A 21,441-nucleotide genomic window follows, 5' to 3' on the forward strand; every position below is an offset into this window, starting at 1 on the left:
ACAGAAAGGCCCCAGCTGGGTGTTGAACCTGGAACCTTCTTGCTGTGAGGCAACAGTGCTAACCACCACACCACCGTGACGCTTATCCCTGACGACATTAGTCCAACACAAGACTAATACAATGGCCTCCTTACCATGATGACAGTACCAGTGTCAGGTGGCTTTTGGTGCCTGTTTGCATTGTCACAGGTTTGAGAGCCTGTCATGAGAGTGTTACTTGTGTTTGATGAACACCTTGTAGGTGCATCACTGCCAGTTATGGAACCGGTTTTGATTAATAAAACAATAATAATATCTTCCAGATTCTCCTCCTGTTGCCACTGATGTCAGTGGCTCCAGCTTTGACACCAGCGGTCATGTTGAGCCGGCTTTTTGGCGTTTGCATCAGTCTCTTTTCAGTTGAAATGCGTGAAGCTGATCAGGGATGCCCACATCAGGTCCTCGAGGGCCGCTGTCCTGCAGGTTTTAGATGTTCCTCTGCTTCAACACACCTGATTCAGATCAATGCATCCTTAGCAGGCTTGTGCAGAACTTAACAATCTTTTGAAGAGATCCATTTCATCTGAATCAGGTGTGTTGAAGCAGGGGAACACGGGCATTGCTTTGGTGGATAAGAGACCTAAGACACAAACAACCATGCACTCACAATTTAGACACATCGTTTAATGTACGTGCATGTGAAGACGGGTAGATCATGAAAACTCCACAACTTGAGATGCCCGTTCTTCAGCAGTTTCAAACGTAGGATCCTCTGACTCTGATGTCACTGCAAAAGAAATACTACGTAACATGAATGTAAAAATACTAGTTCAATCCTTCTACACAACAAAGAAGAGGGAATACTGTTGATTAGTAGTTGTCTTTGGTAAAATGTTTAAGCAACCTTTCTGTCCATCTCTGTGAACGGTTCAGATGTTCCTGTTGTTTCTGCCCCTGGTTTTGATGGCGCCTGGTGCCAGCGGCTGTTTGATGATGTTGATGGATTAGTGCTCTGGTGTTAATGTGTAGTGCAGCAGTGTTGGTGGCAGCGAGATTGTCTGCAGCGTTGGACAGGACACAGGACAGCGACAGAGCAGCTGCCACATCATGCAAAAGACAGCTGATGAAGAACAGGTAAAGACATGAGGACCAAAGGCTCCATCTGGTCGGAGGGTGATTTATTTATTTTTTTTAATTCTAATTAGTTAAGAATGGGACTAAAATACATCTTTCGCTACCATTTTTTTTATACATTACTGTTTTTTTTCCCCGTTATTGCTCTGTTCATTTTCAGACACTCACAAAGATAGAGATAGACACAAAGATTGTGGTTCCCTTGCAAGAGTGTAAACCCTCTTATCTTCAGTTGAAGCGGTCCTATTCTTCATTTGAAGGACTTTTTTTGTGAAAATCTTTCTCTAAAGCAGATTAAAGTTCAGAATGTTGTCTTAGATTTGATTTGATTTGCAGTACCTGAAGTAATACTTTGCACTTTTGTTAAAATTATTTTGTTACATGGTCATTACATCACTGCAAGTCTCAACTCATCAGTAACTGCTCAGACGTGAACCGCGCGCCTGGAAGTTTATCATGTGGAACTGCTTCTGACCGGAAAGCTGCAACAAGAGATGCCAAATTTGATTGATTGCATTATACACTGCATATACTATCCTATGTTCATGTGTACATGAAAAACAAAGACGAGAAAACCGATTTCTGTCACACATTTTTGCAAAAAACATGCTGACATTTATTTGGCTTCCTAGAAATGAAAATGAAACAATTATTTTGGGCGCAAACTGAGCTAAAACGAACAATAAAAACATTATTTAAGGATAATACAAAGTACAAAATAAGTAAAAGTGGAACAGCAGTTTACATCCCTTGCTGTAAATCACTGCTTTGTGGTTAGTTGGAGGCCTTTAGAGAGTGAATGTGTGATAAGGTGTTAGCAGTACAACATTGTTTTGAATAACAGTTTGTGGTTCGTAACTTGATTTAAAATAACCATGAGACGATCCAGAGGCATCAAAGGTTTTCAAAGGCCTCCAGCAGTAACTACGTGGCCACCTGCTATGCGGAGCATTCATGTATTAATTATAAACTTCTATATTAGTCACATTGTCATGTGGACGTATTGAGTCATGGATAACAGTGGACTGGTTATGTGAAGCTGTTGTTTTACTTTGTGCCGTTTGACTGAAGAAAGTCTCTCTAGAAAACAACTTGCACTGACCCGTCCCGTCAGTCTGTAAACTCTGAAGCTTTTTCACAGCAGATGAGGTTGCAGATTGTTGCTGCACCTTGACTTTATGAGTTCAGGAGATAATTATGTGCCGGTATCTGAGCCTTCATCCTGCGGGGCCTCCCGGTTGGATGTGTCAGCTCTCCTTTCCTGTGTGAACATGAGACTGAAATGCGTGGCAGCCTGCTCTCCTTGTGATTTAGTTTGTGTGCTGGGATGCATGTGATCTGTAGGTCTCAGTTGCACCTCGTAGCTGCTCCGGGATATGCAGTCTTTTACAGCTTCTGTGGTTTTACAGAGTGCGGGGCGAACTGGTGTTGTGTTTTCTGACCGAGTGCTTGTGTGTTTGGCGGCGTGTGTGTGTGTCTTTCTGTGACTGTAGGTGTAAAGCGAGCACATAGTCGGAAGGGGAAGATGAGGAATGTCCTCTTCAAAGGATCCTCCTCTGGCTCTTCTCCAGCCTCTTCCACCACTCAGGGAGGGGTTTTTCCGTTCTCTATGCCCGTTTTTTTCTATTTCTGTCTGTCGGGGTATTCAGGTTGGTGTGTATCTCTTACACACACGCCGCACATTTCCATCTCTTTCTTGTTGTCTCAAGACTCTCTCCTCAGGATCTAGTTTTATCCTTCTGCTAAGTCTTGGTTGTCAAATTTATTTCTCCTCGTCCGTCTCTGTCCTCTCTCATCTCGTCTGGTCTGTCTTCTTTTTTTGCTTGACTACAATACCAAAAACATGATTTCTTGACTTGGTGCTTTTTGTTTCTTACTGATTGTCAGTATTTTCCCTGTACAGCTGTACGGAGAGTACAGGGAGCAACTGGGAAGCTTTGCCCGACGGGAGGCGGCCCGTCTGCTGACAGAGAGACAATGGAGAAAACAAGCAGGGGAGAGCACTTCAGGCCGCAGAGGCCACAGCCGGCGGCATCATCATCACGCTGTGACCTTGGAGTCACATCTAAGTCATACCTCTTCTACAAAGAAGCCTCGTCCCTACTCCAAATGCCAAGGTGAGCAAAACAAGAAAATCTACAGTCAGATTAGAGACATTCAGGTGCTTCACACAGAGTATTCTCTATAAAAAAGCAGCTTTGATGGCAGCTTCTACCGTACAGTCTCAGCTTTTTGTGAGCAATCGGCTCAGTTTTTTTTTGTAAGATGTTGCTTTACCACACAGCTCTGCAGAGAGAGGGCATTTATATATCTGACAGCTTCAGTTTCTGGATGCTTTGCACATTATGATTTTACATGCAACATGATGAGCTCATGAATTATGATACAGTGTTTTAACACCACCAGGAATCAAGGCAGTGACATTTTAAGCACGCTGAGATCAAGAGTACCCTCATGTTCCTCAGCCACACATACATATATATATAGTTTTTATTCATTTCAGCTATTTTTCCATTACCTAGCATAAGGTCCGAATACAGGTTGCAAAGGTTTTGTCCTCATCTTAAATTACTGCCTTAAAACGTTGTGGGGAAGGATAAATGGACTTTATAAAGCACCTTTCTAGTCTTATTGATAACTCGCAGTGCTTCTCGCTACCAGCCACATTAGCCTATTCATACACAAGCATTCATTAATTCTGCCATAAAAGACATGGGAAGTCTTAACTCAGCCTGTACAAATGAAAACAGTAGGCATCATGGTAGATGTAAAACCCAGGGTTTTTGGGTTTGATTGATATTATAGACAAATCAGAATATTTCTCTCAGCTGCACTGATTTTTATCAGAGTGCCTCAGCTTTACAGAGATAAATTAATTGGGGAGTCAAATACTGTTACTTTTGACCAGGCATTAATATTTTCATGTTTTCTTCCTAATTCTTTGAGTTTAGTTGATTTACTTCCGGTTCAACCTTGATCACAATGGGTGAATCCCTCTTGGGTCCTTTTACAATAACTGACCATTAGTGATAAAATCAGGAGATAAATACACTGTGAATCATTAGTTTTATATCTCTGTCACAGATTGTTTGGCTCGTGTGCGCCGGTACATTGTGACAAAGATGGGGGACGACTGGATTTTTCTGGTTCTTCTGGGGCTGACGATGGCCCTGGTCAGCTGGAGTATGGACTACACCAGTGCCAAGAGCCTGCAAGGTAACACTAGTCAAACTCACAAAGTTTACTGCTGTCAAATCTGAAGTTTGATAGCACGGGAATTCATTTTTTCTGCTGCAGTGAATTACTCTGCTAATCCTTATGGGTGTCATTCTATCCTGGTTTCTCTTGTTTCTGCTGTATTTCTGTTTTTCAGCTTACAAATGGATACATGGGGAGCTTAAGGGCAATGTGCCACTCCAGTACCTCGCCTGGGTTACATATCCCACGATCCTCATCGTGTTCGCCTCGCTCTTCTGTCACCTTGTCTCCCCACAAGCCATTGGTTAGCTCTCCATTTCTTGTCAGCCTCTGTTATCCTCTCTTATTATATTGTCATCACTTGTGAATTATAACATCGTTTTTTGGGGGGTTTTTTTGCTGAAGACACCATGCTTTTTACCAGATAATTAATCCCCTCCTCTGTCTTTTCTCTACTTTTTTACAGGTTCTGGCATCCCAGAGCTAAAAACAATCCTTAGAGGCGTAGTCCTGAAGGAGTATCTGACCCTCAAAGCCTTCGTAGCTAAAGTCATTGGCCTGACTGCTGGCCTGGGCAGTGGGATGCCAGTGGGCAAAGAGGTAAACTTTTTACGGTTTATCTTGCCCTATCACATCCATTCAACTGCCATCACCACCATCTTTGTGTCATTTTGTTCTCCATCACTCTTTCTGCTCTTTTATTCAAGCCCATGGTGTAATAAATCATCTTATGTCATGTTTTTCCTCACTCCCTCATCTCACGGGACTGAGGCAAATTATTCAAGTCCAGCAAAGGAGTACATTCATTTTCCCCATTATAGTAGCAGGGCAACTGTCACATCCAGCAATTATTCAGTGATTTATGTGTTCCGATACAGCATGGCCCAGTTTAGACTCTTTGTTTTACAGACAGTGGTCTGTGTGGATAACATTACATGCTGCTCATCAGTGTCAGTAATATCCTCCCATCACCTCCAGGGTCCCTTTGTCCACATTGCCAGTATCTGTGCTGCAGTGCTGAGTCGATTCATGTCAATCTTCTCTGGAGTCTATGAGGTAAGCCGAAGCCCTGACCAAAACAATACATTAATCATCACTCTTGTCTGTTTACTGAGTGCAGTGAAAACACTAATGCAGATGACGAATGCAATTTTTTCTGATATGAGTCGCTTTACTGTTGTCTTTGTTGTAGTTTCAGGGTTCCCGCTGGCATTAAAAGTCTGTTTGTCCAATTTGGGATAAAAGCTCAATGGTCTTCATGCCTGGCATATGGATTTATAGTCTTTTAATTGGTTGATATCTGTGCTGCCACTTAAAAAGTTGAACTTCTCTCGACCGCAAGTGACATCAGCAAAGCAAAGTAACAGAACCACCCTTTAGTCCAGCAACAGGAGATATCATCCACTTGAAAATAAAACTTTCAACATTATTAAGCAAGTTAGAATTTAGGTGTTGTAAATTAATTTTAGGTGGTAGAAACAAAGGCGGAAATATGTCTTTTGAGTTTAAATAAGATCAGGTATTAACACTGAAACCACAGTGTTCTAAATAACACATGACAGCACGGTAAGATATTAAACATCGTTGATATTCTTGCTATATGAACATGTTAATTCTGCACAGTTTACAGGTTTTTTTGACTCTTGAAGATGACTGAACATCCCACAAACAGCTGTAGACTGAGATTTCAATTCACAGTGTTTGCGTTTCTGTCACTGAGTGAAAATATTTGTTAAAGACGTTTTGGTTGACTCTAAACTAAACATGTTAGCAGGCTGATGTTAGCCGTAAGCTAAAGGTATCACTGTTCCTTAGAGCAGTCACTCCGAGCAACTAGTTTGACTGGAGAGGGAAATTTTGCTACCTTTTCATCATCTCCTTTTTACTTGACAAGGTCTTGAGTAACAAACAAGACTCTCTGGGATCTTTGAGTCCCAGACATTCACTGACATGTCTTTAATGCTGAAGAAAGTGGGAACCCTGTGACTGTTTCCCTGTCTGTCTTTCTCCTGCACAGCTCACGTGCTTTTTTTTTGATCTCCCCATCACACCTCGTCTGTGTTTGTGTCTCACTGTATTAATAGTGTGACCATTATATCTGGCATGTGTATTAACAGTGGCCTCCCATGTCCCTGTCTCCCTCTTTCACCGCTCTACCTCTCCATGTCTGCCCATTTGACTTCCTCACTCATCCCTGCTTGACTATGTCCCCCCTTGTCCGTCTCCACCCTTTACCCTCAACCCCAGAATGGCACCCATAACCAGGACCTGTTGGTGTGTGCGTGTGCCGTAGGAGTGGCCACCTGTTTCGCTGCCCCCATTGGAGGCAAGTCCTGCCGTGCTTGACCAGACGCGGGTCTCTGGTCAGCTTTGTCCTTCTCATAGAACAATGTGTGGAGGTTAAATCTGACCTTAGACCAGTGTGCAGCATTATAAGTGATAAATAACACTGAATAAACAAATCATTTCAACATTTTTATTCAGTTACAATACTGCACCTTGAATTATAAGATTTTCTAAACATTTTTTTGTGAAAAATCAGTTTGTGTTGCCTCTTCTCTCGCTTGCAAATAAAATTCTGGATTCTGGACTTCTTACAGACAGCCACAAACTTAAAACTCAGACCCCATCCCCTAGAGCGCATAGAAAACATTATGCCGACAGCAAGAACAGCTGCTTTGCTTATTTTATTGGCCCATACAAGATTAAGAGAAAAAAGACAAGAAGAAGAAGAACAATGTGTGTAATAATTAAACAGGAGCCAGGTAAGGTATCACAAGGTATCCTATAACCACCGTGGAGTCCCTGTGAGGTTTCCAGCAAGAGGAAACTGAAACTTTTTCTCTGTTTTGACACTGTTTTTTTTTTTTTTGTATTCCAACCTCGTTTTATTTGGTCAAAGATCAGAAAACCCACATTGTTCTACTCTCCTGTAGCTGAACTTAAAAACATACACTGAATCTTGTAATTTAAGGTCAGTATTGCTCAATCAAAGTGTTTCATGCCTGCTACCTTCAGTTTTTGTTCTGCTATCAGTTGCAGGGATCTGTCTCCATGTGTCAAGACGATGTGACTACTTGGTTTGTTTCCTGTTTGCTTAATTGTTTCTTCTGAGTTCTAAAACTCCTGTTGGCATGTTGCATCCTCTGCTTTATATCCTCTTGCATCGATGTGTTCTTGTCACTTTTTATCCCACTCCAGTGAGCATTATTTATTCACTTTAATCCATTTTGCGTCCTCACTGTCAATTCTTTCCCCCTGTGGCTCCCCACCCTGTCCTCTCCACCTTGATCTTTTGTTCCCTCTTTCTCCAACTCACTCTCACGGTCTTGTTCCGTGTCACCTTTACACCCCCCCCCCCCCCCCACTCCCCACCACCACCATCACTCTCATCCTCCCTTTCTTTTCATCCCTCATTCCCTGTCTCACCCCTTCACCTGCCCCCTGTTTTTTCCTCTTCCTCTCTGTTTTCTGTGTCAGTAGAACCCTTATGGTTACACAGACATACTGACTGTTGGCTGTGCCGTGGGGGTGGGATGCTGTTTCGGCACTCCACTTGGAGGTACTGTACAACTTGCATGCTGCCTCTCTTTTTAAACATCCTCCTGTATTGGATCAATACTGCCATTAAGTTGCACTCTTTCAGATCCACCTGAAATGTGTTGGCTGCACAGCATGTTGAAACCAGCAATGCATGTTCTTAAACAATTTTGGCACTCTTTGTTAAATGGGGGGAAAATAAAGGATGATTAAGGAAATATAGGATGTTGAAACACTATACGGGTTTACGGGGACAGACTAAATAATAAATGTATGTATGATGTATATATATTTTTTTCAAATTTGAAAAATCCACTGCTCCAAAAGGATTGAAGATTTTTAGATAGATCATCCTTATAGCAAACTAATGCAAGTGTCTGTACAGTTTTAAGGCTGCAGGTGGTTTGATTAAACCTGTACAGGTGTCTCCAGAATGAAAATATTAAAAAGAGCACATTTTCACAGTTGAAAATCACATGAAATGGAACCACAAGGAGCACATTATATCATATTAGTATCTTAATTTAAGAAATGTAGATTTTCTAGTTCAGAAAATGAATTGATGTCAGAAAAAAACACTGCCTTATTATCTGCTTGCACATACATTCCAGTTGTCACCTTACACCCTAGAAAAGAAACCTTTGAAATGAGTGAAATTTAGTTACGTTGGAAAATGTGAAAGGAAATCTATTCAGCTAAGGGGAGATACAACAGATCAATAGGATAACGTTGTAACCCATAACTGAGCCTTAAATATCCCCAATTTATCACCTACATTCATTTTTTGTAATGAAAGTAGTCTGAAATAAGAAATTAGTTTGTGGTTCGAAGTGAAAACTTCTGCTTTACTTGACATGTAATGTCCCTGAAGATAAAGAGTTAGTCCTGAAACATATACTTCAGATCAGGAGCAGAAAGACAAAAGTCAGATCAGGTTTAATCCCTGTCACCCAGTTGACCTGAGTCTCATTGGATATGCAAGCAAAGATCTATCAGTTCATCTCTGGGCTGATGGATTTCTGCACCTTCTCTTAACCTAAGAGGTGTTTGAAATTCTCAATGTAGAAAAACATCAAATCAGTCATCAAATCACAAGTTTTCTCTTCATAATGTAATCACAGCACACTGAAAGGCTTTGTTTTTATTTCATAAGTTCATGCTGCAGCATGTTTCACACAGGCCTCTTCAGATTTATTCTCCCACAGAGACCAAGAGTTTTTGTCAAGCAGCCAACTTACATCATTCAGAAACAGTTGTGTGCTGCCTCATCTGCTGTAGTGTAATGATGAGTCAGATTAAAAAGACACAGCCCCACAGCAACAACAACAAAGATCAACACTGCAACTCGAACTAATCACCCTCTGCAGCGCAGAAGTGAAACAATTAGTTCCGATTATTTGATTTAGTTATTCTATGATTAGAGGTGCCATTTATTCTGTATTTACCTTCTCTTGGATGTGAAAGTTTGTTGTGATTGTTTGGCTTTGTGACTTAAACACTTTGATATTTGGGCTGTTTTTGAGATTAAACAAGAACTTTCAAGAGGTCAGCTTCAAGGAATCTTTGAATGTCTTTTTTAAACTTCACATAACAAAATATCTCGGTTAATTGAAAGAACAGTCTGTTGATTGATAAATAATGCAAATAATCATTGGCTGCTTTCATTCTCCGAATTAATCTTTAACACAAACGCTCCTCATTATACTCCATCTTGCTCTTCTTAATGACTGTTTTTGTGACTGTGGCTGCAGGTTTAAGCTTGTTTGACCAACCATACATCTTCCTGCTGGTGGATAAGAATCTGAATGCCAAAGACCTTTCACAGTACTTAGGTCCCAAAATATTAAAAACCTGGTATATTCTAGATTTACCTGCTGAAACGTTTTTAGTCTTTAGATATATTTTCATCCTTGTCTTCTGTTCAGCTGCCTTCGTTTTTTTCTGACAATCCGGATGTTTATTTTATTGCTTCACATTCTGATTATGCTGCTGTGTGTGTGTTTTAGAGAAAGAAAACATTATTTACTTGTGTTTGAGTGTGTGTTCCCTCCCTGTTGTTCTCCTGTTGTGTATAATTACACCTTCAGCTTCAAGGGTTGTTGGACTTATCCAGCTTTTTTAACTAATCTCTGCCCTCTTTCACCTTCCTCTACTTCTTTCTCCCTTTTTTTCTCTGTCCATCCCCATTTTTCCTCCTCCCTGTAATCCCTTCTCTCCCTCTGTCTTTCCTCTCCTCCCTCTCCTCTCTTTCCACCATCACCAGGGGTGCTATTCAGTATTGAGGTCACGTCTACTTACTTTGCTGTGAGGAATTACTGGCGGGGATACTTTGCTGCCACATTCAGCGCCTTCATATTCAGGGTGCTCTCTGTTTGGAACAAGGATGCTGGTGAGAAGCACATTCAACCCACACACACACACACACAAGCCGCCAAAGACAGCTGACCTTGCATTTCATTAAAAATCGCTGAATATGACAGCAAAGTAATATGTACTTCTTTAGATAAACCAGAAATGTTTCAAGTCATCACTTACAGTATAAAACCAATTCTGCAGCAACCTACAGAGCTCTTTATATTCATATTATCCAAATACCGCATATATTTCTAGAATATGCAGTTAAAAAAACTCGGCATATTGATAAAATGACGTAGATTTTTGTACCACATCAAAGCCAAAGAGATGAACCTTATCGATTTTTAGTCTTTTATCCTCCCAAACATATTCAATAGACTGAGTTCAGTTGGCAAACATCAACTTCTTAGAGTTTACATTTAAGATTTTCCAATATGTTACCCCTTTACACTGATCAGCCACGAGATTAAAATCCCTGGCAGTTGAAATGAATATTGCTGATCATCTTGTTAATATACAATGCTCAGCTGAGTGTTTTTCGAGGTGCTGGCGTTCATTTAAATGTTACTTTGACACATTTGCGCCCACCTAAACACTGATGCAGATCAAGCCTCCCACCACCAGCAGAACAGTGAATGCATCCTGTCACACTGCAGCCTCCAAACGTCCCGGATCCCAACCCACTCAAGCTTCCACAGGATGCATCACAAAGGGTCTCATCCACAGACCGACATGTCACGAGACAAGGGGGCTTTTAATGTTTTGGCTGATTGGTGTAAAAAAGTCTAAATTTCTAATGTTTCCTCTAATATTTGCTTTTCCAAACGTTGATGGTAGTTTTTTCTATGTTCTGTTGTGAACAAAATGTTGGTTTATGAGATTTGTAGACCACTGCTTTCTGTTTTTCTTTACATTTTAAACAGCGTCCCAACTTTTCTGGAATCGGGGTTATAGAGTAGAGAAATAAGTCTTTGTTCTTTCTTTATCTTGTGCAAATGAGTACAACTCAAATGGAAAATATTTGGCACACAAACAATAGACTGAGACAAATATGTCTGATGTTAATGGGTTTCTTTGCAAAATTGTTTTTCCCATCCTCTCTCAGTCACGATCACGGCTCTGTTCAAAACTAACTTCCGGATGGATTTCCCCTTTGACCTGCAGGAGCTGCCTGCATTTGCAATCATAGGGTGAGGGTTTGTTGGCTTGTTCAGCTGCTACGAATGAAATGGAACATTTTACTTTCCTTTTATCAGCCATTGCCTGTTGTCATAAGATGAGCTTGTTCTCTGTAAACTCGTGCTTTACTCATGTTTTAGGATCTCGTGTGGCTTCCTGGGAGCGTTCTTTGTTTACCTGAACAGGCAGGTGGTTCTCTTCATGAGAAGACCGACGGCTCTCACACGCTTTCTAACCAAACAGTAAGATCCCAACACACATGCACACACACGCACGCATATGCAGATGCTGCGGTGCCCTCCCCGCTGTCGTGAATTGATGTGGGTCTCATTTCTTAACTTGCAGTGATTCTGGTAGAAGACACTGTTCCCTGGAACTGAAACCATTTGTGCATTTAAATCCAATTCCTCTTAATGTTTCTCAGCTCCACTCTCCAAACTCATCAGTCTCACAACACTGGCCAGAACAGCAGCAGAGCCTTAACAACCTTTCAGCCAGTTATTCGCTCAATGGGGGGATTCACTTATCCTCTGAGACTCAACAGTCAGGGAACATTAGTCTTTACCATTTGGACGAGGAGAGCTGCAGCACCAAGAGAGCCATACAATCAGTGCTGACACTTATTATATTGGAAGCAATGTTGTAGGTTTCTGAGAGAACATTGTTCCTCTTAATGTGTTTATGTCTGTGTTTGTGTGCTCGCCCAGTCGTTTGATCTATCCAGGTGCAGTGACGCTCATCATCGCCACCTTCACATTTCCTCCCGGTTTTGGGCAGTTTATGGCTGCAGAGGTGAGACCGAATCAATCTCACGCTCTCTGATTCCTTTCATATGTGTGTTCATTACTATTTCAGGAGTTTTGTTAAAAAAGATAAATAAATAAATGGAGGTGACTGAGGTTTTATTGTATGGTTCTGTCGCATAGCAGCTTTATAAGTTGACTTCACTGACTTTTTGGAGAAAAGTCTGTTTACAGGTGTAGGGAAGTTCTTTAAAAAGTAGGGTCGAGGGTTTTTCTCTCTGACATTTTAAAATGTAGCATGAGTGGTATGTTTAGGAGAGCAGCAACCAGCCTCATCTGTGTGTTGAAGCACAATGTTGGGCATTTGTCATCTGTACTTGGAGGTGCTCAGAGCCCAATACGCTGTGGTTATAGTAGAGGGATGAAAAACTCTAAAAATCCACTTTTTTTCATCTCTTAAAGATCTACAAACAACCTTTCTGGTTCTGTTGCATTGGTTCAGATCCCCTCTTCAAACTGAACATCCAACAGTGTTACTGGAATGCATTTTTTATATCAGCAGATTAGACTGAGTCATTAAATTAATCGCTTATGAGAGCTATGCTTGCACTTGTGTAATATTTTACTTTGAAGACCATCTCTCTCAGCTAATGTGGTATAAATTTGCATTTTCAGATGCTTAAAAATGAAAACACTTATTAGCTCTTTCACTCAAATGCCGGGGTTTCCAGTCTCTCAGCTCTCTTTCAACGATTATACAGACTGAAAGAGACCAACAGAATAATGCAGAAAATAATGATTTTCTTATAGGCTCAGCTTCCTGATAGCACTGATGCTTCAGTGTGAATCATATTAAATTTATGATGAAAATGTCCAATTTATATTGGACAACAATTGAAAGTGTGGAAACCGAAGCTTTTAGAAATGGTTCTCCTTAGATTTGAATCCCAACAGCTGTTTTTGCTTTATGCACTGCAATCCTCTTTGCATTCAGTATATTTATATACACTATACTGCATGAGAATGTATCTCTGTGTGATCATTTATCGATTTAGATGGGAAGTCTTTTGTCTTTTACCCTCACTGAATCTCTCATGCTGATCCAACAACAAAATGTGTCGTTCACACGTGACAATCCCTTTTTACTGTGGGTGTGCATGTTCCCTCTGGCAGCTGATGCCCAGAGAGTGTATCAACTCCCTCTTCGATAATTTCACTTGGACTAAAATCTCAGGATACCCCCCTCCTCCGGGCCTCGGGCGCTCCTCCGCATGGCTTCATCCTCATGTCAGCGTCTTCGTTATCCTCCTCCTCTTCTTTGTCATGAAGGTATTTCGCCCTCCCTCTTGCTGCGCACAGTAGATGTTGGAAAGGAATATCATGAAAACCCGCTGGGCTCGATCCTACCTTGATCCTGTTTTTGTGTTGCAGTTCTGGATGTCAGCAGTTTCCACCACAATGCCCATCCCCTCGGGCGCCTTTATGCCAGTGTTCATATTAGGTAAGAGGAATTTGTGTTGCGAGCGCAGTATCTCATGCTGAGCAACAGTTCAGTTTGTCTTCACCAGCATGCCTTATCTTTCTGCTCAAGGAGCTGCTTTCGGTCGCCTGGTCGGGGAGATCATGGCCACTCTTTTCCCAAATGGAATACTGTTTGATGGGATAGTCTATCGCATCCTGCCGGGGGGCTACGCTGTCATTGGTCAGTCTCTTAACCTTCACCTATGATCTAAAAAAAACCACTTTCAGTTAATGACTTTGAACTCTCACATTTGTCCAAACATTCATGAATGATTTTACACTTGTGTATGTTTTAAGATCTGCAGTCGTTTCTCCGAAGCTAAAAGCTTTCTGGATCAGACTTTGAACAAAGGGATACTGTATTCAGATAATTTAAGATGTAACCGGAAGGGAACTTTAAAGGGATAGTTCGCCTATTTTGACATGAAGCTGTATGACATCCCATATTAAGAATATCATTTATGAACATTGACTTACCCCCCGCTGCGTCCGGCTAGTTTGCTGGGGTCCCGAAAATAAATCGTCTTGCTTCTCAAAACAATATGCGTTCAAAGAGTAATACATTTGCATCACAAAATCGTTCATCCAGAAAAAGTCAGACCTCACATCGCTTGGCGCTATTTTTTCCTCCCTTCATATCACTGCGTTCAGCCACCTAGCGATAGCCGCACCTGTTACGCTGTTTACTGCTCGGTCTGCTCTTCGGTCTGTACGGTCTACACAGCACGCAGTGATACAAAGGTAGAGAGAAATAGCGCCAAGCGATTGTGAGGTCTGACTTTTTCTGGAGGGACGATTTTGTGATGCAAATGTATTACTCTTTTGAACGCATATTGTTTTGAGAAGCAAGACGCTTTATTTTCGGGACCCTAGCAAACTAGCCGGACTACCTTTGTCAACGCCAAAACCAAAACGAGGCTGGAACTCGGCTCACAGGACGCAGCGGGAGGGTAAGTCAATGTTCATAAATGATATTGCTAATATGGGATGACATACAGCTTCATTTCAAAAGAGGCAAACTATCCCTTTAAGAGTGATTTACAAATTTTTAGGACCAAATTAACTTGTTGTTTGATACACAAGAATCTTATGAATGAATGATAATACAGAGGAACTACACCTTCAGCTTGTGCTCCATATCCACTCCTCTGCCTTGGCCAGGTGCTGCAGCGATGACGGGCGCAGTCACACATACTGTTTCCACGGCAGTAATCTGCTTTGAGCTGACTGGTCAGATCTCGCACATCTTACCCATGATGGTGGCGGTCATACTTGCCAACATGGTGGCCCAGGGCCTGCAGCCTTCTCTCTACGACTCCATCATCCAGGTGAAGAAGCTGCCTTACCTGCCTGAGCTGGCACTCGGGCACATCAGGTAAAAACCTTTCTTTTGTTTTTCTGTTCAGCTCTCGTCGAGGGAAAAATAGCAATTATAGTTGTGTTACTGCCTTTCCAGCAAATATAACATCTTTGTGGAGGACATCATGGTGCGCAAAGTGAAATTCTTGTCTTCTCAATCCACCTTTCGGGAATTAAATCACTTGCTCGAGACAACAACCCTAAAAACCATCCCGCTGGTCGACTATAAAGGTAGGATGACCTACATCATCACATTGGTTCTGAATGCGTCATTCTTTCCTTTTAAAGGCTTAAAGTTACAGGATTAGACCAATTCATTGAAGAGCCCACATAAAGCTTAGCCTAATTCACCTTTGATCATGTTCCAGGCTCTATGCTAAGCTAACTCCTTTCTTACAGCAATTAGTATAAAAATATATCCAAATGCTAAGCTATACTTTCGATAACCTGCAGAATCCATGATTCTACTCGGCTCGATTGAGAGGACAGAGCTTCAAGCTGTCTTCGACTGGTGGCTCTCACCAGAAAGGCGAGTCTTCGAAAGAGGTCAGAGTTCACCCGGCCAGGGCTCCAAGGTCAGCTGGGAGTCTTTCACCTTTGTGGATGAGGAGGGAGAAGAGAACGTGGACAAGGTGGAAGATCCACATTAAGGTTTAATTTCAGCTCATTTGCCTTTGATATTTACCATGCATTCATCGCTTATGTTGTAACCCTCAGACTGCCACAGTGCAAGAGGACTGTAATGGGCCCAGCCCATCCCCAAAGCCCCAGGAGCCCTCCACCAACCACACAGGCTCAGGTAACAGCATTTCCACTGCACATCACCTCAGATCAACCCATCAGATATGAGTCTTTCTTCTCTGACATGTGCTGCTGTACCATGTTGTCAGAAAAGCGCAAGCTGCCTTCTGTCAGGAGGACTCTTCAGAGACTCTTCTCCTCAACGTCTTCATCAGGCCAGACTGAAACTCAGGTACTCAAGATCAACTTCACACACAAATCCCTTAGAGGCGAAGAGCTCAAAGGAGCGGTGCATCATTGATCTGCTGTCAAGTTGGCAGTGACAGCTTAGATGAGTTCATCAGTCCAACATGGCAGCATGAGCCAACTGCGCTAACGTAATGGGAGGGGCATAACATGATGTATGCATAACTGAGCTGACATCATTAGTTAATAAAACCTCCTGGGGGCATCTTATTTTCTGTATAGGCGTTGAAACTGACCTATCTGTTCATCAGTCGGCCCATTATCTCTGTTTTTACTCCCTTTGTCTACAGGAAGCCACGCTGCCTCCGCTGACTGATACCATGGCCCCAGAGGAGGTAATACACAACGCTGATTCACCATTCACACAGTCAACAATGAGCTAACAAACCAGTGTTCTAATCAATGATTAGAAAATCCATCCTAACCGAGTCTGTCTCTCTGCCTTGTGATTGGCATATGCAGATCAAAGCCTGGGAAGAGGCGGAGCTGGACAAACCAGTCGATATGGAGCAGATACGCATAGATCCCTCCCCATTTCAGCTGGTGGAAAGAACGTCTCTGCACAAGGTGACTGGAGCATCAAACTGGTGACGTGTCATCACATGCAAGGATCCTGTGCAGACAGTCCGATTCATACACAGTTATATTTCTCATTTTCAGGAGGCGGATTTTTGCTTTTTTTTTTGCCAACAGAAAATCAGCAACACTCTCATATGCGTCAGCTCAACAGGACGCTTGTAGTCAGCTTAGCACACGGACTGGAAGCAGTCACTCTGTCCAAAAACAAAAAAAAAGTTTTCCATTCTCGGACCCTCAAACCATCTCAGCACGTTAAACTGCATCTAATCTTGATGTGTTACAAATCCATTTTAAAATGTTGGTAGGGAACTATCACATGCTGTGAGAGTTCAGGGAGTCACTGATCCTGACCAAGTAACAGTCCAGCACATAACCTCCTGTCACGTCTTTTTAATACATGAACTTTGAGGTGCTAGCAGGCAGATCTTGGTTGCTTTGAACAGGTTATTGAGCCTTTTTTCAGTCGTTATACCAAGCTGAAATGAGTTGTACATTTAGCAAATAAAAATCACATCAGTTGTTAATTCGATCTTCCCTGTAGAATAACACTGCAGATAATGGGGCGCATTTTAATCCAACTGAGTGACTGCTGTTTACTGCAGGCCTCACACATTTCAACTTTAAAATAACTGAAATATTCCTTCAACAAAGAGCAGGTTTTTTTCTTTTGGCATTTTTGTTCTCTGTTGAGCACGATCCAGGCCTGTGCATTTGGCCCCTGGACTATATTTTGCCAATGCAGACACCCTTGGGACCCCTAGAAAGTGAGATGAAATGCGATGAGGAAGTAGATTTTATGTAATATGTTCCCTTCAAACACCTTGTTTTTTTTCCTTTACCGTTTTTTCCCTCTTTTTTGACATCTTTACTATGTTTTACTCTGTAGGAGCTTGTTTTCCTCTGCTTTCAGTTTTATAGTGTTGCTCTCCAGTTGTATATTTCATGTCCTCCTTTGTAAGATTTATGTTCTTTTTGGACTTACCGGACCTTTCTAATGTCTGATAAAAGAGCACTGATAATCCTTTTGAGTTGTCAGCTTAGAAACATGGGAGAGTTGAAAAGTGTTATTAAGTTACATCATGGAAATTTTTGAGCTTTAATGGTTTATGTATACACATGAATATGTATATGTATACATGTATATATATATAGCATTTAGTTTTTCTGTAAATGGGGGAAATCACTGAGGACTGGAAGCTGAGAATTTTATCGTTCAGCTTAGTGCACTTTGTTTCCGTCTGTTCAATTACAAAGACTTGAATCCTACATCTTACGCCTCAGCAATGTAACACTGTCTTATTCTATATTTCCTCTTATAGAGAAATTGTTTACAAGTGCAGTCATGCAAGCAGAATGCTGTCATAGTACATCGCATTTAACACTGACTGGATCATGTTCTCCTCTGTCTCATTACTCAGACCCACACTCTGTTCTCCCTGCTGGGTCTCAGTCACGCCTATGTCACCAGCATTGGGAAGCTGGTGGGTGTTGTGGCATTGAAAGAGGTAAAGTCACCCTTCGTGTTCTCTTTGTCTGCATGTTTTTTTTGTCACCTCTCTTGGTTTGATCTGGTAATGTGGCATGACTGTGTGCTGTGATGATCTCACTTTGTGTGCAGTTGTGGTGCCTCATGTATTACGCTCTGATTCATGCAGCTATTCCATCAATCTCCCTCCCAACTATCTCCTTGGATGTTCACTTTCCTGATCGCATAGTGTCGCTCTCACGTGTTATTTTGCTTTGTGATTTGCCTCTGCAAATGTTTGAACCTTGTTTTCTTACTTGTAACAGTTGCAGAAGGCTATAGAGGGCTCAACTCGCAGCGGGGTGAGGCTTCGTCCCCCTCTGGCCAGCTTCAGAGACGCCAGTCGGAAAACAAAGAAGCACCAGCCTCCCTCATCCACCGCTTCCTCGCCCACACGGGACAGAGAACTGTGGGGGGAGGGGAGCAGAAGGGATGGGGGGCTGGTGAGGAAGGAGTCCAGGGAGGATTCCCGAGGGAAGGTGCCGTCTTTCAGAGGAGTTTCCGAGTCTGATACAGCTCCCTCCTCACCCAGCAGCATAGGGAGCACAAATGGCTGCTCCACCTCTGCAAGAGGAGCTGAGGGCGCTGCTCAGGACGCAGCATCCCCCTCCACCTCCTCCCCTGTTTCACCTTCACCTCCCGCCTCCCCTGTTTCACACACCAGCCCTGTCCTGACGCTGTCCTCCCTGCGGGAGGAGAGGGAGAGCGAGGATTCAGATGAGCCTATATAGACGGAGCGGGTTTCAAGAAGGAAGACTTTGCCCTGGTTTTGATTTAATCTTGGTTGGCCCAGAGACAGAGCTTCAGTCTGGGTGATGGAGTCGGGCCTCGCAGACATTAAGCTCTCAACGAGCAGGACGAGCTGGTGCACACAAAGTTTTAGAAACTTGTAGTACAGGATAGTTTTTTTTCTACTCTCACAACAGTCTCACTTTGTCACTCTTTTAAATCTCAGGTGCCTTTCTGTGTTTTATGAACTGCAGATAGCCATGTTCGGTCCCACATATCACTGATGTTTCACCTCCATCCGAGTGTAGCAAGTGTTGAATGTAGCTGATCACTGTCTGTATCAATATCTGTTGATTTCATGAAGAACAGGCGAGCTACTGACAACCGGCAACAATGAGCTGTATGATACTGAAATAATATATTCATACAAAGTTAATTAATCTGGCCTAAAGGTCAAAGAGATCACACATTTAAAGTTTAGTGATTGAGGTTGATTTTAATTTCGATTGAACTTTCCTGTACGGTAAATATATTTAAATCATTATAAGCAGTTTGTAATTTTTAAAAATAATAAAATATAAAATTGTCCACAAACTTATTTGAATTGTTTAAAGTTCACATCTTAATGTGTTAGTTTGACAAAATTCAGACAAAATGATCATTGGTGGAAAGTTATTCTTATCTAATGGAGTTTTGTACTTCTGTACAGTCATGAAATCCTGGCATTTTCTTTTTATACTACTTTATGTTTCTGCTTCATTGTATTTTGAACCTAAATATTGCAGTTTTTACTCTTAAATAGTTATTTCAGAGTTCTAGTTTCTCCATTTCAAATAAAATTTCCACAAAACAGTCATCTTTAAACGCACAGGTGAAGATTTAACTACCCAAAAGTGTATTAAGTTGTAACAATTAGTCACTTTGACAGCTTTAAATACAGCTAACATGTAATGCCTCCGTAACAATATTTCAAATAATATGTATGTCTTATAAATATAAGCCGTTAATATAAGTAAAGTGCAACTTTGCATGATTGATACTTTATACTATGAGTAAGTTTGGCTGATGAAGGTAGTATATAGAGGGGTATTTTTATACTGAGTCATTGGTGCTTTTGATATTTGTTCCACTGCTTCTAATTAACACAGAACAGAAAAATACTGTGGTGCTTTAAAGTTTGTGCACCCTTCAGAATTGACTATATTTCTGCATCAAACACATTTTCATGTAAAAGAAAATACAGCTCCAATTAAACAAATTAAACACATGGAGTATACTTGATCATTTATTTATCTAGGACAATGATCCATGATTACATCTACGTGGGAGGTGAAGGTGTGTGGACCTCTAGGATCAGTTTGAAGAAGATCTATTCAAGGTCTGAGTTTCACTGTACATGTTTGTGGAAGTGTATCGTAGCATGAACAGTGGATAGTTTTGTGAGCCTCAAAGATCATTCCAAGATCAAAGTGTGATCGAGTATGTGAGGTCACAAAAAATTTCAGGGCAACGTCTTAACAACTAAAGGCCTCTCCCCTGTTGGCTAATTTTAATCTTCATGAATCCAGCATAACACTAAACCAAAAATGATGTGCATTGCAGGGCTGAAAGAAGAAAGCCCCTTGCTCTACAAAATAAAGCATTGCTGACTGCCTATAGTTGGCTAAAGATCAAGTCAAACAAGAAAAATGCAAGATATGTGTTTCATGGATAAATGAGACAATGGATGAACAAGAAAAATTGTGATTGGAAATAGGAAAACGTGTCATTGTGGCATAGAAAGCTTTTCCCATCCATTGAACATGGTTTGGCAGTGGACTGCTGCATCTGGCTCAGGACAGCAACCTGTTTTATTTCCGCCCCACATACTCACCCCCATATCCGACTGAGGCAGATGAGGCTCTTATTCAGGGCTGGACTGGGGAAATTTTTCAGGCCGGGCATTTTTAACCAAGACCAGGCCACCACCAGGTATTGAAGGGGAAAAAATTAAGTGCGCTGTGACAGCATGTTTTTTTTTTTTGGTCCCTTAAACCACTGTTTCCCAACTGCTTTTGACGTGCGTACCCCTTAAGCCTTTTTGTCATACCATGAGTACCCCTTCACTCATGCTCTATGTGACTATGCTGCACACATTTGTTAATTTTTCCACATACCCCCTGCAGTGTGCTTGCGTACCTCTGGTGGTATAGTACCCGCCCCTTGTTGGAAATCACTGCCTTAAACGATCAATGTGCACTAGGAGACACAAACATTTTTAACACTGAGAAGCATTATGAAAAGTTCTCCCAAAATACTGTTATTATAGGCTTATCAAAATTATGATCTATTGACCATAGGTCACATTACTTTTTAGACATGTCATTTCTTTCAGCCTTGTTACTTAAATTTAAGTTAAGGAATTATATTAAAATATTAATTAATTCATTTTAGTTAATATAATTATAATAAATGTAATACTGTAGGCTAAACTACAGTAAACATATCCGATATTTTCAGGCATTTTGCAGCATCTGCCTGAAGGGCTGCTTTCTTTTGATCCCTGGCTCTTTCAGTGCCACCCTTCCTTTTCTTCCCACTAACATCCATATTGCCCGCTATCGCTCTGCCTGG

At 41.6% G+C, this 21,441-nt stretch overlaps 1 protein-coding gene across 1 annotated transcript in view; it reads left to right on the forward strand.

Moving 5' to 3' along the window:
• clcn1b (chloride channel, voltage-sensitive 1b) overlaps positions 1–20,167 on the forward strand; it is a 29,404-nt gene extending 9,237 nt beyond the window's left edge. The window contains exons 2-23 of the mRNA XM_075465759.1: positions 3,017–3,230; positions 4,198–4,329; positions 4,487–4,615; positions 4,778–4,911; positions 5,290–5,367; positions 7,795–7,873; positions 10,115–10,240; positions 11,312–11,396; positions 11,526–11,627; positions 12,093–12,177; positions 13,302–13,457; positions 13,560–13,629; positions 13,720–13,830; positions 14,811–15,024; positions 15,106–15,239; positions 15,462–15,640; positions 15,726–15,807; positions 15,899–15,981; positions 16,286–16,330; positions 16,458–16,562; positions 17,993–18,079; positions 18,366–20,167. Of these exons, the coding sequence (XP_075321874.1) occupies positions 3,017–3,230; positions 4,198–4,329; positions 4,487–4,615; positions 4,778–4,911; positions 5,290–5,367; positions 7,795–7,873; positions 10,115–10,240; positions 11,312–11,396; positions 11,526–11,627; positions 12,093–12,177; positions 13,302–13,457; positions 13,560–13,629; positions 13,720–13,830; positions 14,811–15,024; positions 15,106–15,239; positions 15,462–15,640; positions 15,726–15,807; positions 15,899–15,981; positions 16,286–16,330; positions 16,458–16,562; positions 17,993–18,079; positions 18,366–18,830 (2,895 nt within the window). The 3' untranslated portion in view covers positions 18,831–20,167. The remainder of the gene's footprint in view (positions 1–3,016; positions 3,231–4,197; positions 4,330–4,486; positions 4,616–4,777; positions 4,912–5,289; positions 5,368–7,794; positions 7,874–10,114; positions 10,241–11,311; positions 11,397–11,525; positions 11,628–12,092; positions 12,178–13,301; positions 13,458–13,559; positions 13,630–13,719; positions 13,831–14,810; positions 15,025–15,105; positions 15,240–15,461; positions 15,641–15,725; positions 15,808–15,898; positions 15,982–16,285; positions 16,331–16,457; positions 16,563–17,992; positions 18,080–18,365) is intronic.
• The last annotated feature ends 1,274 nt before the right edge of the window (positions 20,168–21,441 follow it).

Source organism: Odontesthes bonariensis, chromosome 5, assembly GCF_027942865.1.
Source record: "Odontesthes bonariensis isolate fOdoBon6 chromosome 5, fOdoBon6.hap1, whole genome shotgun sequence".
Lineage (NCBI taxonomy): Eukaryota > Metazoa > Chordata > Actinopteri > Atheriniformes > Atherinopsidae > Odontesthes > Odontesthes bonariensis.